Source organism: Urocitellus parryii, chromosome 2, assembly GCF_045843805.1.
Source record: "Urocitellus parryii isolate mUroPar1 chromosome 2, mUroPar1.hap1, whole genome shotgun sequence".
Classification (NCBI taxonomy): Eukaryota; Metazoa; Chordata; class Mammalia; order Rodentia; family Sciuridae; genus Urocitellus; species Urocitellus parryii.
In genome coordinates, this window is record NC_135532.1 from 118,652,002 (window position 1) to 118,669,059 (window position 17,058).

The following is a 17,058-nucleotide window of genomic DNA, read 5'->3' on the forward strand; positions in this document are numbered from 1 at the left end:
AGGCAGAAAATGACCAAGGAGGCTGCTCTGACCCTGGATTCAAACAACTCAGAAGCCATGGCCCCATTCTTTTGCTGTGGAGAATTTCGTTTCCAGGAGGCGGGTTCCTGGAAAGCTCATGAACACGACTGTTCCTGAGAGTGGAGTCAGGGGTCTTCCTCCTGATGTGCTCCCGCTACCTTACAGAATCTCAGAGCCACACTTCCTTCTCACTGAAGCCCAGCCCAGAACAGAGGCTGAGCCCGGGGCATTTCAGGGCTCATACCGCCCAACCTACCTCTGTGCGGATGTGGCACTGTGGGGTTGCACACAGACGCAGCAGACCAACAGCAGAGACCAGGCAGAGTGACCCTGAACGCACAAGCATGTCCATTGGTGAAAACTGTGGGGAGGGCAGACACCTGCCATGGGAAAGAGGCTCCTGCTCAGCCTACAAAGCCTGCAGGGGATATCAGGGGAGGCTAGGGGCTTGGCAGAAGAGGAGCTTCCACTTGAAGCAAACCCAGAGCACCCTTGGCAACGAGGGTTGGCACTGAGAGTCACGGAGGTGCCTGATGCTGCGGTGCCATCTCGGCAGCCATAGAACAGCATTTAGTGGAAGAAGAAAAACAGGCTTTGAAATAGGATGGTGCTGGGCTCCAGACGCCAGCTTCATCACTTGCCAGGGGTGCAGCCTGAAACAAGTTACCTAACCCCTACTAAGTCACAATTTCCTCTTCTGCAAAACCTGGGTTAATACACACATGCCTTGGAGTCACCGTAAGGACACACCAATGGGCGTAAGGATGCACCACTGACCATAAGGGCGCACCACTGGCACAGTGCACACAAAACAGAAGCTGAACGACACGCAGGAGCTCTTAGCACCATCCTCAAGACAAAATGAAATGTTTCTAGAAAGAAAACGGAAGTGAGGCCTGACTGCTGATGGACAGGGCAGCCACCGACAGCCTGCCTCTGGTCACCTCACTTAGCACCAGTGGCTGATGCAACTCCCAGCACCACTGTACATACCATGGAATCGATTCGCGTCCGCTGCATAGCTCAAAACCATCTGATGGCTCCACAGCCCTTAATGAGCAAAGCTTCAGCTAGGAATTAAAATCATCTCGAACACCATCGAACGACCACTGCTCGCTTCGCCCCCAGCTCAGGCACTGTGATCACTGGCACAGCACTTGAGCTCAGAGGTGACAGCTCTACCTCGGAAACCCACTTCTTGGAAAGTGTTCCCTGGGTTCCACAGCGACAATAAGAAGTCCTCGAAACTTTAGGATGAGAAGATTTAGTTAGCCCAGCTCTGACACAGACCAAATGGGAAAAAAGTCAACTTTGGCACAGGTAAGCTGCTGCATGCTCCATTTCAAACATTCAATAAAAGACTGAAAGATTTTCCACCATTTATCACACTTTCTGTTGTTACAATGGGTTCCTGGTGAAAGAACACCATCCTCAAAAGTAAAAAATAAATACATAAATAACAAATTGGAAGAAATACAGGAAAACCTTCTGATAAAGGACTTGAACCTAGGATAAATGAGAAACTATTGCAATTCAACAACAACAAAAAAGTCAAACGGCCTAATTTAAAATGGGCAAAGGATTGTATAGACACTTCTCAAAATAAGATAAATAGCCAATAAGCAGACCCAAAAGACACTGAAAACCATCAGCCATTGGCGATGCAAACTAATACCACAGAGGCCTAGGCCAGCTCTACTGCGAACACTGAGAAAAAGGCACTGGTCGGGACAGAAACTGCAGCCCTCTTCCCTCACTGGGGGGAACGCGAGTTCAGAAAAGGGCTGCTCCTCAAAGAAAATGCGTGAGGTTCCCACGCAGCCGACAGCTCCACAGCCACGTCTACACAGACAGGTACAAATGTGCACGGAACACAGCGGGACTCAGCAGAGGCAGACAGCGGAAAGATTCACGTCAATCCGCTGAGTAAAATGCAGCGCACGTATGGGAGAGAGCCACTATTCAGCCATAACAAGGAATGACTCTGATGGCACATGCCACAACACCACTGAACCAAGCGGGCTCCCAGGAACCACACACTGTGTGGCGGGCAATGTCCAAACAAGCCAATCCACAGCCCCAGGAAGGGCCTTAATGACAAGAATAGCCACGGGTGGCTTTTAGCAGTGCTGAAACATTCTAAGATGTGTCTGGTGGTTTCACAACGCTGAGAACACAATTTCTGAATCATATACTTTAAATGGAGTAGCTATAAAGCATGATTTCTATCAATGAAGCTGTTATATATATGTATATGTAAATGCGAAATGTTTTCTTAAAATGTCTAACCACCAGTAGGAAATCATCTGTATGTCATGAAAGTAAAGACGGTGCCTCGAAATGATTTCACTAGAAGGAATGGAGACAAGAGCGATGAGAGGCAGGAACACGAGCGGCCTGAGTTACCTGGGAACGTGGGTCAGGGCGAATTGGGCTTTATTGTACACTTCCGTGTTTGCCTGTTTGAAATGTAACATGACCTGAGGTTCTAAGAGCTCCTCGGTCACACCTAGAGAGAGCTGGAGGAAGCCCCAAATTCCCCATTCAGCTGCTGCTCACTGGGAGAGCGGGAGGCCACTGTGCTGACTGGCAACTGGATGAGAACGGCCCCATGGAAATGGCGGCCCCAGTGGGACAGGGACCAACAGTCAGTCCACCAGCCAGACGCCATGTTCTGCTGAATGACCAGTTGGTTAATCTGGGCCTCTGGCTGGACAGCAGAAAATGAGGGAAGGCAGGGTAGGGAGCCTGGGTGGGCTGCTGGTCTTTAGTGGAAAATGCTGCAGAGAACAGAGCATTGGACTCCTGAGGCTTTGAAGGTCCTGCCCTAAAACAGCCACCTGCATGTCACAGTGTTTAGTGGCAGTGAGTGTCGGTGCTGTCTGGCGAGCGACACTGCAGTGCTATGTTTAACTGGTCTTATTTACTGGACAAGGACATCGCACAGCCGAGTACTGCTACTTCAGGATCAAGAAGATAGCGCAGGACTAGAGACCAGCAGACACCCCACAGAAGCCGTCGGGACTCAGCAACAAGTGCCAAACACCTGCTGGGATGAGGGTTACAGGGAGGACAGGGAGTAGGAGAACGACGGGCAGCACTGGGTATTGTTCTGGCTGCGAACAGGGAGGAGTGGGAGCACGGGGCAGGCATCCTAGCCACACATCCCAAAGAAGGTGCAGCAGGAGGAGCAGAGGGAAGAGCAGCAGGGCCTCCCAGGCATCGCAGAGGGCAGGAAAGCCCAGGAGTGTCGCCCGAGGCCAGCAGTCCTCAGACGCCAGCGCAGACGGCCACTAGAGGGCACTGGAGAGACACACAGCTCCAAATGACTGGCGCTGGAGCCTCATCCAGAAATCTGCGGAGGACTCTGACCCAGGTGGGGCAACCACACAAGGTGGCCTTTTATCACAAAGGATAAAGCACCACCAAAGGGTTCTGAACAAAGCAGCAGCAAGTCCAGGTATGCAAATTATGACTCTCAGGAAGCTGCAGAAATCAACTGAAGGTGGGCCACCATGTCCAGCAAGGAGACTGGAGGAGGGGGCAGGGGAGGGAGACACCCTGTGATGGAGGGCAACGCCCAGCCCTGCAGTGAGACAAAAGCCAGGGACAGGGGCAGCCTCCAGGTGCTGAGCAGCCCTCAGTGGCACCAAATGCCACGTGGAGGGAGGGTTCAGTTTGTTTCATCAACTTTTTGTTTTAATGAAACTGTATTTTGAGCTCCTTGTAGATTCCCCTGTAGTCATGAGGGGGGAAGCATACCTGCCCTTCACCTAGTCTTCCCAAAAGGTAGCATCTTGTAATGCTCCACAGAGTGTCACAATCAGGATACAGACATCAACACAGTCCCCAGTCTTAACCTTTTTCAGGGTTCTCCTCTTTGAATACACTAAATTCTAAAAGTTGGAGATATTCAAAGGCAGGTGGATACACAGATCCGGACATGTGAAGACAGGAATGTGGGGACATTACTATGTGGGACACAATGCTTCCTAGAACACACGGTGAGAACAGAGGTTCTACAATCTAGCCGACACAGCCCGGACGGGGCCCGGTACTGTGTGGAGAGCTGGTGTTGGCAAGCACTCCTAGGCACTGGCCCTCTCTGGCTGGGGCATGCTACCTCACTGAAGCTGACGCAGGCCACCAGTCCAGGAGGCACCAGCCCACTCCTTCCTAGCTCCAGGTCCCTGGCAGCTCTGGGGCCTGGGGCAAGTCACTCAGCACCCAGAGCCTGTTTGTACCTGGGAGGAGCTGGGTGTGGAGGGAGACGGTCACTCCTCTGCAAGCCAAGGCAGACAAGGGAAGCTGCTTCAGAGGCAAAGGTGGAACCAAAGGGACCACACACCCCCTGGAAACAGGACCATCCCCAGGCAATGCACTAGCTGCACAGCCCTAGCTGCACAGCCATGGGACACATTTGCTGCTCCAAGATCTCAGGGACAGAGAATGGGAGCCCAAGGCCTTGCGAGGTGGAGAAGCAGGGATAAGCGAGGCCAGCAGGCAGTGTGGAGCCCTCTGTGTCTCCTCCCTGGGGCCGTGAGTGGCATCTGACATGGGAACAGCACTGGACACCCTACATGCATGTTCCCTGTTGCTGTCAGCCCCCAGCTCTGGCTCCTGTTAGAATGCAGACGTGCTCACGCTACATGGAGCGTGCTTTCTCCATGTGCCCTTTGTCCCTATCACACCCGACACACACCAAACCAAGGCATGTGGCAACCACACTCCTACTTTAGCCCCCAAAACAACAATTTCTTATTCAACACACAGTCATCACCCCGATCCTCTCTACGCCTACAGCCTCAGGGTCTCCTTCTAGCCAAGGGACCCACACTGAACTCTGCCACAGCAGGCTCAGCTCCTGGTGGCAACCTGCTGGAAAGGGATGTTATGGTCACCACAAGTTTCCTCCAATTCAACCTTTTCGAACTTCTGCAGCTACTGAGCAGCAGCCCTGGCCATGTTAAGCTAGCACAGAACTGGGGCAGTCCTTCCACAAGGTACACTGGTGCCATCAATTAACCCCTAAGGACCTGCCCCCTCCCCCCAGATGGAACTCAAGATTTCCCTGCCCCAGGAGGGGAGGACGACAGACCTGGCCACTCGCCCACTTCTCTGCACTCCTCAACAGGCTTGGGGGACAGGACGATGCTCTAGATGGGAGAAGAGGGGCCTCCAAGGAGGGTAAGGCCCTCCAGGGAAGGAGAGGAGGTGGAGCAGCACTGATGACAGATATCTGCACCTGCTCCTTGACAGCTCCCCGGGAGGCACTGCAGCCACCAGAACCCCCACCTTGTCCCTCCCCCAACTTCTGCCACAGAGCTTAGCGTGGGGGGACCCCAATCTTCTAAAGGGCAAAAATAAACCACTGCTCCTTCCACTTTGCACTGGAACGTATTTCAACATCAGCCGTGGTTTAGGTGTCAGGAGAGCAGCATTGTCCTCGTGCCCAGGTCCTGCGTGCGGGTGTGGCCAAGTGTCTGCTTCTGAACGACCTTCAGCCAGCCACCAGCACTTCATAAGGACACAAAGTCGACAAACATCCTAGTGCCAGGTGACCATGCAAATGACTCTGGACCAAAACACTCTTAAAACACAAAAAAACTTGTGCATTGGCAGACCAGCAGGCCAGTCCAATCCAGCCCCGCCCAAGAACCCACCCCATCCTGGTTTCTGGAGGCCTGTCACTGATGCACAGTATGGTCACTTAAGCAAACCTTGCTCTTGAGCTGTGTTACACTCAGAGACAGCCCGGTAACTCATGGATTCTTAGCTGAATAGAGTCCACATATTCCTTGACTCCAAAATAACAGCATTGAAAAGGACCCTGGAGCTACTTTATTCCAGAGGATTCACCCAGAAGATTGGAAACACTTGGTCTGAAATGATTCTAAAACTTAAGCCAACTGGATCTAAGATGGCCAGAGTGACCAGCAGGCCGTGCAGCTACACTGTGCCCCACCTACATGGTATATGACACCCCCAGCACCATGACAGTTGACCACTGCCATGACAACAGCCAAAAGAATCACAAAAGGGGCAAAAGGAGGTGGTACCCAAATTCCCAGAAAACCTCTGCCCACTCTCAAGAAGGAGGCCAAGGCCCTCCCTGTCCCTTGTTTCTTCTGCCCTCCCCCCCCCTCCCCGTAGCCTCCTGGACCTCGCAGGGCGGGCAGCCCATCTGTGAGCTTCCCTCCCACTTCTCCCATTTGTGGCCAAGAATCAAAGTCCCCTTCGCTGCTCGATCAATGTCTGGGCTGGTTACTGGCTCCTGATTCCAATGGGGAAAAGGAACCACGCCATCACACGGCGCACAAGAGCCCAGAGCTGGAGTCAACATCCATGGTCCTGGAACATGGTGACAGCAAGAGGAGAATGTCACATCTTTACTTTAGAAAAGCTGGAGTCCGTTTCCACAGGGCAACGATGAGGCATACGGTCTTATAATGCAGCACAGGAAGCCCGGCTAGAATTTGTACGTTTCTGTAATGGGACAGGGAGTCCACAGGAGGAGCACGAAGCACCCCGCAGGGCCAAAAGGTGAGAAGTACTCAAAGCCCCCACGGAGGCGGGCAGGCAAAGGGACACAGGCCAACTGAACAGCTCTGCCTAGACAAAGCTGGAGGCACTGGTCAACAGAATAATGCAGACGTACAGCCCGGAGCACAAAATGAATTTCCGAGTCCAAGGAAACGTGATACTCAAGGCACGAGTGTGCAGCAGGCAGGGCTCAGGCACACGGGCCAACCTCCTAGCAGGGAACTCCATGTGCCTCCCCAGACACTCTGAGCTCAAGAACTCCTGAAGCTAAGCAGGGAATGCCCACATCCTCCCAAAGAGGCCTGTGGGAAGGGCCTGGGCGAAGAACCTCACGCCCTGGCTGGCTGGTGGAGTCAACATCCATGGTCCTGGGACATGGTGACAGCAAGAGGAGAATGTCACTGACTTCTGCAGTCTTTCTCCAACAACAACCCCACCATAAGGAAAACAGGAGACACACTCCAACAGAGGACACCCTACACTGTGGCCAAGGGGACTCCTTAAAACCATCAAAGTCATCAAAACAGAGGAACCCCCCCCTCAGCTGCCACCAAGAGAAGTCTCAGATGTGACAGCTAACTGTAATGTGCTGTCCTGGAGGGGACCCGGGAAGAGGGAAGAGTCACTAGGTAAAAACAAGGAAATATGCACAGATAAGGCCAATCTCAGTAGTGTCCACGTCAGCTCACTGACCATGCAGGAGGGAGAGGAAACAGCGCAGCTCAGTACCACATTCCCAAGTACTGTGTACTTCTAAAATCTTTTTAAATGGTTTCTGATTGTTTTCCAACATGCTTACCCTTTACCACGCAATCCTGCCTTGAGGAATCTACCCTAAAAGAACACCTTGACAAATACAGAGCGTCACATACACAATGTCACATACTGGAATTATGCCAATAATTGACAGCAAGAAGACTAGGTACAGATGTCCGCTAACAGGGAAATGGCCAAATAAAACAAGGTGCGGCCCTGGTGGAGGACCAGGAAGCCATGAGGATGTGGAGGAGTCTCCAGGATGTTGCCGGGCAAGGCACCAGGACGTACCACTACCATGCTGGCTCCCGTGCAGGGAGGAAGGGAAGCAAGACACATGCATTGCACACTTTTGCAAAACTAAAACCCCTCAGGCTAAACTAACAGCTAATCAGAAATGGTCAAGGGAGGGTGGAGTGAAGAACGATGTGGAGGGGTGGAGGAAGGGCCCCAGGACACACCTTCAAAAGAGCGATACTTCGACACACCAAGGTTTATGTGTCCGAGACATGAGGCTATGTTGAAAAAGTCAGTAAAACCTAAAATGAAAAACAAACAGAAGCAGTGCCTCCAACCACAGAATGAGTGTACTGCTGGGATTCATCCCGAAGTTAAAAAGGAATACAGAAAAATGGAATCCCAGAAACCTCTGAAATATCAGGATGCACTTCTGAAACCAGTGTGTGTGTAAGCAGGGTGAGTCACCTTGCTTGTGCTACTGGACATCATGCCATCCTCCAAGTAGTAGAAATAAAACAAGCATAAAATCAAGGACATTAATAAAAACATCCTTAAAGATAAATGGAAATGTTAAGTGGGAATAAGAATACAAATTCTTATTCACACTCACATACATTCATCAGCGGGTTCGCCCACAGGCAGGGCTCAGACACCATGACATCCCAGGAGCAGCGAGCACCTTCGGCACCTAGATGCCGCTTCTTTGAATAGAAAGCATCAGTTTCCTATTTAAAAAAAAAAAGGCTGGTTGCAGAGCAGAGGCAGAAACTTACACAGTGAGCCCAGGGCAGCTTTCTGTGCCAAAAGCCAACAAGATGCCCTAAGACAAATACTGTCATGCCCAAGGACCCCAAAAAAGCTAAAGGGCCTCCCATCGGCCAACTTTGGGACAACCAAAACAACAAAATGAACACCGAGTGTCCCTGGCTATAAAATCCAAGAGGCATGCGATTCCATGAGCCCGTACAATGTCCAAATGCACATTTTTAAAAAAGAAGAAAAAACGTTCTTCACCAATGGAGGTGCAAATACAGCAGGTCTTACTCCAATGGAAATCAAAGCAAAAGAATTAGATTCTTTCTACTTTTTTTTAAGAGAAAATAATATTTTACCACAGTTGATGAGAAAAAGTCCTTTTATACTGAAGAATGCCAATATCTTGCCACTCCCAAGAAATAACTATTTCAGGATGGTTCATTAATGGATACTAAGAGTTTTAGGGGGAAGATTCTGGGGAAGAGACACTGGCTATGTGGTCAAAGCCCTAACCCTAACCCTGCAGATGCCAGAGTCTCACCCTGCAGCCCAGTTCCTTCTACTGGAGAATGGCTTTGACCACATAGCCAGTGTCACCTCATCTAAAGGCCTATTTTCATGCCTAAGCAAAGTATAAATTCAAATTAAGGTCGTTTAAGCTCTTCTCATTTTCAGGGTTCTTCCCATAGTAAACAAGGCTGATACCTCCTTTCTAGGAGAAAGGAGAGCTAAGGAATATTGTGAAAACGTGTAGCCAGTCTTGACTTGAAGCTCGTCCCTGGAATTAAAAGTTAGCAGGCAACGTCTTCAAGGACCCGAACCAAGAGTGAGCTGCTTGGCTCAGATAAGAAGCCAGACTGTCAGCTCTGATGTGAGCAGAGCTCATTTTTGCAGGCCAAATGGCTCAGTGAATATGTCACAAATTAATTACTCACGATGAGAGAAGGGCGGCTGCTTCTTCTTTGTATTTGGGGCGATAAGGACAGTTCCAGGAGTGGAGTTGACGGAGGGAAGTCTCTCATCTGACTCTGGTATGGTTCCCATAGACCCTCAGGTGGCACAGAGGAGGCAAAGGGCAAACAGAAGTGCCCAGGGTAGTGCCACCAACAGGCATCCGGAGCAGCCTCTGACCCACGTTCCTTGACAAAGACCTCAGGCCCAGGCCAGGCCGGGCCGCCGTCCCCCCTGCCCACACCTAGCACACCCAGCTAGCCGTCCCGTCTCTGCCTCAGGTTTCACAGCAGCCTGATCTTGGCCCTGCTCTTAGTGTCCCTCAGAGCAGAGTGAAAAGGACATTCGTGACTCCTCCGTCGCTGCCCCCACCACCAATATCCCCCAGCCTCCTGGTTGCCTCCAGGAGCCCACAGCCAAGCTTGAAGGTAGACCAGGAGACTCGGGTGCGTCCCACACAAATGGACACTGCATCTATATGCAGTGCTGTTGTGATGACGACTGAGGACGCCTGTCGTCTGGCTGGCAACAGCAGCAGCCCTGGTAGCAGATGGGGCGCACCAAGGGCCTGCACCCGCTGCATGCCCAACATGTCCAGACACCATGACATCCCAGGAGCAGCGAGCACCTTCAGCACCTAGATGTCACTTCTTTGAATAGAAAGCAGCAGTGGCCTCAGGGGTCCTGCCAACCACCCTGTTTCACAGACGGGAGGCTGAGGGAAAGGCCACAACAGTAACTATAATAGGGGACCTTTCAGGGCCACCTGCCACCAGAGAGGCCAGCAGGCCCCGCACCCTACCCTGCAACTGGCCAAGCAAAGGTGACCCTGGCCACTAGACAAGCCCAGCATATGGTGGCCTGCCTCTCTGCAGACACCACCTTATGTCAGAGTGCCCGCCCCACCCAGGGAAGCCTTCATTCAGAACCGAACTGCCAAGTCACTTCCTCTATGACCCTCCCTGGAGGCACCAAGTTCCCACAGGGCACTCCACCACCACTAGCTGCTCCCTCTCCGATGTTCAGACTGTCTGGACAATGATGACAAACACTGTCTATCCACCCCTCCACTGGGACCGCCTGGAGGGCAGCATCCACATTCTCCGTCTTGCACCCAATACGCGCTTTGGAGTCCACACCAAACACTTGAGCTGAGGGGTTTGGCACACCTGCACACCACGCTCCTCACCCCTAAAGACCCCTCTCAGAGTGTGTGAATGATCAGAAAACAGAACACACAGCACCAGGGGACCTCCACAACAAGACGGGGCCCGTGGCGTCACTGTGCGCCAGACACCACAGCGACCCCCACAGAAAACCCAGAGGCCAGCAGGGCTGGTGAGGCACTGACCACTCACATGGGCCACAAGGGCCAGGGGACAATGCACAATCAGGAGGAAAGTTTTCTCAGCAAACCTAAACCCCCTCCCTAGCACACCTTTGGAGGTGTCTCCATCTGGGGATGGGAAGAGTCGGAAGGCCGCAAGCCTGCTGACCACAGGCCAGGGCTCTGTGAGCACAGTGACGATACTGTAGCTCTGTGGGACTGTCAGAACAGGTGAATCACAGACAGGGAGCTGGGTTCTGTCATGGTGGGTAAAGGGTACTCCCCACTCTGTTCAAAGACTCCCCTTAATAACGCAGGTGAGTTCCAGCTGTTCTTTCTCCAGTATTAACTGTTCTCTGATGAGTTCAAACATTTAAGACAACAAAACTTTCTTATTACCTTAAAAACAAAGCTCAGTTCACCTGTAAGTATGCTTCTGGGGTGCTCTACTTTGAACACGTCCCAAATGCTGCGTCACCTACAACCTTATCTTTATTTTTTAGGTCTCTTGAGGAATAAGAATTACAAACTCTTCCTTCCTAATTCATCTGCATTTCAGATCTCTGTCCTAATTTGCTCCGTCTTGTTTAAGACAATATTTTACAAGCCTCCCCCTTGAACAACTCAGGAGGCATCACCCACAGGCTGGAGGCCCCGTCCCGCCCCTCCCCCCTGCACTTTGCGCACACACACTGTACTGGGCACACCTTTGCTGGCTGTGTGCTCCCCAGGGCAGCAAGCCATTCAATTTACCTTTTAGATCTGTGCCTCTGGGCACGATGACAGTGAGGGTCCACGGGTCGCCTCCTTGTGGCTGCTGGCCCACTTAACTTTAGAAAAAAATCCCTTCAATAAAATCAAACAGCAGTGCTTTATAGCTCTGTTCCAAAACTGAATGTGGGAAATGAAAATAAAACATATGTTTCTATTACAAAGGAATAAAAGCCATTGCTACTGAAAACAACTTCACACACCCCAAGAACAATCAAGACAACGGAAGCCATAAAACCAGCACTAGCAAAGGGTGACACTTGATAGTCAATCTTGCCCCAAATGTGCTGAATTCTCCTTTTCTCTGTCAAAGCCAGAGCACAGAACCTATTACTGCAAGTTAATCTTCTGAAGTGGATGCGATTTAATCCAATTCAACACATCTATATGTGTGTACTTGCCTGGCTGTGTCGCTGGCTTAGAGTGTGAGCTGGCTGCATTAAGACTGTGTCTACGCGGCCAAATGCTTCCAAATGTACTGTACAATTTGCTTACAGAAGCTGGAGGTGCCAAGACAAAGCAAGCACGAGAGGCAGCACAGGGCAGAGCACAGGTCAGACTCCTGAAAACAACGTCTTTCCATACAGTATCTATGGCCCGCTACCCTTCCGTGTCCAAGAACACCTGAGCATGTGGAGAGGTGCATTTACACACTTCAACTGCTCCCTAACCCCAAAGAACAAATGGTGGCTTTGCGGTGGGGCAAGCTGGCAGATGCCCCCGACTCCAGCCCAGGACCATACACACCTGTGGTGTTCCACCTGAAGGGAACACTCTGGATCCAATGATGAGGCATCAGAGAAAGGGACCTTCTCAAAACAACAGGTAGGTCCCCCGCACGCACAGCCAGGCCAGGAGAAGGAAAGGGGGATGCCTCATTCCAGGTTAAGGACAACTAAAGGACCTGCCACAGCAACAAGGACTGTGGACGAGGTCCATGTCTAGCGAGGCTGAGAACAACCCAGTCGACCCGCCACCGAGCAGCAGAGCTGGAATGTGCAGAGCCTGAGCCCAGAGCTCGTTCTGAGCTGCTGGACCTCCGGGCTTAGAGGCAAACGCCTAACAGCCACACATGGTAAAAATAGCTTCATTTTTTGTCTTAAGCATTTTTTCAACTAAAGCTTATATACTCCATTGTGAGAAATAGTAGAGTTGGTACTTAATCTTCATGGATTTGCCATTTACAGTTTTAAGTACACAATAATACATACTAATAATTAATGATTAATAATTTGGAAATAAAATGATAATTAAAGATTCATGAACTGAAAAACTTTGCAAAGAAACTGAGTCAAAATATAAAACTAGCTGGGTGTGGTGGCACATGGCTGTAAACCCAGTGGCCCTCGAAGCTGAGGCAGGAGGATCGTGAGTTCAAAGCCAGCCTCAGTAAAAGTAAGGCACTAAGCAACTCAGTGAGACCCTGTCTCTAAATAAAATATAAATAGGGCTGGGATGTGGCTCAGTGGTTAAGAGCGCTGAGTTCAATCCCTGGTACCCAAAATAAAAAATCAAATGAACAGAACCATATGTGTTATGTTACTTATGAAGGAAGAAAAAGCACAGCTAGTGAGTAAACTGCATCAACCATCCATTGTAGGTGGGCAAACGAGGAACATTCTAGCTTTGTATTGGAGAGAATATAATCTGCCTAAAAGCCTCTGGTGGCAGTGGAAGGGAATTAACAGTGAAACGGGTGAATTCAACAAGGAGTCAGGCGTTCTCAGCGAAACACCCGAGCTTGGCCTGCTTCTGCCTGGGCCAATACACTGGTACCAGGAATCCAGGCGAACTCTGCAAACAAAGAGGCCCAGCAACCGTTCATTTCTCCTAAACTGCGGTGAGTTTCGGCTGGAAGAAGCACCCCTGCGTTCCTTTTCCACCCCTATGCATCAGCTATAAGATGAAACCAATCATCAGAGAAAAAACCCTGAGACATAATGAAGTGAGAGCCTGGGGGGGGGGGGGGGTAGCGCGCACACGCACATGCAAAAACACAGCGACTGTGAGGAGAGGAGCGGAACCATCTCTCCACTGCAGCTACCGATGCTCAAAGTTTCAAAGACAACGAACTGAAGTAAGTTCAATACACACATGCTCAAAATTATATCCCAAACACACACTTCCAGTCTAATTACTCATGTTTTAGAAATACTGAGCCTCTTCTGAATGCCAGAGATCAATACGGTCCTAGGAGACCAACACAGCACAGATCCATAGATCCAGTGCTGAATAAATTTTCCAAAGTTTCAGCCTTCTTTGGGTTGCGATTAGATGGGTCCAGATGACCCATCAATTAACATGAGATGTGATAAATCAGATGGTATCAAGAACTGTGAAGAAAAATGAAGCAGGACCAGAACAGAGAATGACAGGGAGATGAAGTCTCGACTAAAGTGGTCTCAGACGGCTTCTCCTAGGAAAAGCCATCTGGGCAAAGACGACGTGGAGCCAGAAACTGGGCCATGTGGTCATTTACAGATGCATGGAGAACTGCATCCCTGGCCTGGTCAAGTCCTGCAGTCAGAACATGCCCGCAGGTTGCTAACGGCTGCGAGAGGTGCCCAAGCAGACGGGGTCGAGAGAGGACTCAGGGCATGGGTGCCATGCTTCCGGTCCTGGTCAGCATCACTGGCTACCAGGTGGAAGGGTGACACTAGAGAAGCAAGAATAGAGCCAAGAGTAGCCATGGGGCCTTATAATAGCACAGGCCAAAACTGTTAGCAATCTGGTCAGAGTGATCTCAGTGGACATCAAGGAGGACATGTTAGATTCTGGCCTTATTTTGAAAATACAGCCGATGGCACTGCTGATGGACTGAATGCAGGGTTTTGAGCAAAAAATAAGAAACGAGGCCTCCACGATCTTCACCTGATGACCGCTCGTGACATTCACCGAAAGAATAAGAGTAGGGATGGTGCTGAATCAAGAGACTCTGTTTGGCTACACCACAGATTTCAGGAGCCTAGTAGTCATCAAAAAGGAGGTGGACAGCAAGCAGCTGCATGCCCAGGCCTGGGGAGGAGTGTTAGTGAACCTGACAGAGACACAGGCAAGACACAAGAGGAACCGAGAGAAAAAGAGAGAGAGAGAGAGAGAGAGAGAGAGAGAGAGAGAGAGAGAGAGAGAGAGAGAGAGAGTGTGTGTGTGTGTGTGTGTGTGTGTGTGTGTGTGTGTGTTGAAGACTGAACACAGGACACACCAAGGATAAGATAGGGAAGAGTAACACAAAGGGAAATCTGTTTTGTTCCCCCAACCAATAAAATAATAAGCCCAAGGGGAAGGGGGTTAGCCCAGAGCACTGTAGAGAAAACACCGAGGTGGCCACTGCTAACTGGAATTATTTCCTCCTGGATTTTTTGCTAGACATTTACATTCTTTGTTAAAACCCAGGTCACTGTTGCTTGCTTGTTTTAACACAAGATAATGCTGACCTGTCAGGATGACAGTCACAGAATTCAGACCACATTTGTTTGTGTTCTGACTTGTAACGTCCGTGGGTCTCCGTGCTGTCAGAACAAGCTCCACTGGGTGGCTCATCTGCCCGCCAACACCACGCCCAACACTGTACCCCAGCCCCTCAAGGGCTATGTGGGCACCTTTACCTAGATTTCTCTTGGCACCTTTCCAAACCGGACTCCCCTCTTTTACAAAGCAACACCTCAAGGGTCTAGCTAAGTCACCAGTGCAGTGAAGGCTCCGACTGAAAATGGCCTCCCTTCAGCTTTACAGCTCCCACTCATCGGGGCCAGCGGGACCCTGGATGCTGGGGAGGTGGTGGTGGGTAGACCAGCAAGGACTTTAAATGCTTTACATCCTACAGTGTGTCCTGGGGGAAGACTTTAAAGATAAAATTTCAGATGATGAATAGTCATGGGAATAACACAACTAGGAGGAGGAGAGAAGGGAGAAGGAAGCCTTGAGACTTGGCCTCAGGGCAGGGAAAGAGGTGTGCACACGCCCTAGGGAAGGGCAGCCAGGCAGGAGAAACAGTCACAGCAGGACAGCAGGATGCGGGCAGGCAGGCAGGGGCAGCATGGCTGGCCAAGCAGTACAGGAGGGCCAGCCTTAGGCGACCTCATGGGCCACAGTGACGGATCTCCACTGATTTCCAGCTGTAGTAAGACGTCACCTTTAAGTCACATGAAGAAGCACAACACAATCTGATGTGGAATCACAGACACTATGGCAGTTATTGAGAGACTAGCAGGAGACGAGTTTGGAGGTTGGAATGTTCCCAGCCCAGAGCTGACAGTGGCTTGAGTCCGCATTTCAGCAACAGTGGTGCTGAGGGTCCAGGCATAGGATGTTCTGTAGGTGACAGTGACAGCACTTGCTTGTGGTCCTCAATGAACAAGACCCAGCACAGGTGACTTCCAGCCACACCAGGGCCCTGCCCGGTATTCATCTACTGGGCTGTGCCTGAGGGGGCACGCACAGGTACCTGCAGAACCCACAGAGAAACAAAAGACAGCTCACAGTCTCACTTACCCAAATTGGGGTCAGTGGCCTGACGTTTCTTGATTTTAGCTTCAGAAATGGCAGAATAATAGGCACAAGTCATCTTGATCAGCCAGGTCGCTCGAACCATTGGTACTGAATATTTAGCTAAATACGCAAAAACATCCTCCTTTTTACTAAGGATGGGAACCTAAAAAGAAATAACATAGTTATGACAATAACAAACTGTACCATTAATTGACATACTTACAGAGGGGCTGGGAGTTACCTACTGCTATAAGAGCATTTCTGATGAATTTTTAAATGGTGTATTCAATTTTTTAAAAAGGAACATTTTAAGCCAATTTTCATTAAGCAAAAAATCAAAACCGTTTAATACAATGGCAGAATAGTTCCATTCGTTGTGCTTTCTTGTTTACAAAACAAATTATCCTAAAACTTTCAGATGCTGAAGCTATTCATCATAGTAGGAAAAAATAATTCCATGACATTCTTCCCAAAAAATTCTCTCAAAATTGGAAGGGACAGACCATGTGTAAAGTTGTCCCCACTCTGTTTTTTGTCCAGGAACATTTTTTTTATATAAAGCTTTCTAACTGCAACATTTTATAAGAGTAACAATTTCCAGAAAGCGTCTAAAAATGTCTTTAGTCCAATATTTAAAAGAGAGGGCTAAGATGATGGATCAGTAAATCTGCTGATGAACACTGGGCTAGAAATAGCTGGGTAATTAATTCAGTGCTTGGAAGTGGGCACTTGAGGCAGTTAATGATTTCTCGCACACCACAGAGGTACCGTTTAGCAGATTAGTATCCTGATGAAGCATTGAATGGTTGGAAAGAGTTAATTCATTCTCCTAGAGTACCTCATAAATACCAAGGAATTGCCTATTTACCTACATAATCTACTCCTCTGGTGAACAGAGAGAACAGGGGACAGAGTGCGTCAGCCAGCCATCATGCTGCAGGCCAGGGTCAGCGAGGCCCAAGGGTGCACAGCCCCAGCAGGCATGGCCAGGCCACCTCATCTCCCTCCCTGGGCCCCGCCTGCTGGGCTGAGCTCCTCCCTCAGATTCCTCCCTGCCAATATCTAAAAGCCCCAAACCTATTCCCTCGGATGCCTTGCCCTTCCAAAGATTTCCCCATGCCAGCCAAGGTGTTCTCGGGCAATGCACTTGCCCCTGACCTCAGGGGATCCTGGACACCACAACCACAGATACCAAGAGTCTTGAT

General features: G+C 50.2%; 1 protein-coding gene across 2 annotated transcripts in view; it reads right to left on the bottom strand.

The window, feature by feature from the left end:
* Med12l (mediator complex subunit 12L) overlaps positions 1 to 17,058 on the bottom strand; it is a 271,847-nt gene that overhangs the window by 217,222 nt on the left and 37,567 nt on the right. For both annotated transcript variants that reach the window (XM_026408177.2, XM_026408176.2), the window contains exon 4: positions 15,857 to 16,016. In XM_026408177.2, coding sequence (XP_026263962.2) covers positions 15,857 to 16,016 — 160 coding nt within the window. The remainder of the gene's footprint in view (positions 1 to 15,856; positions 16,017 to 17,058) is intronic.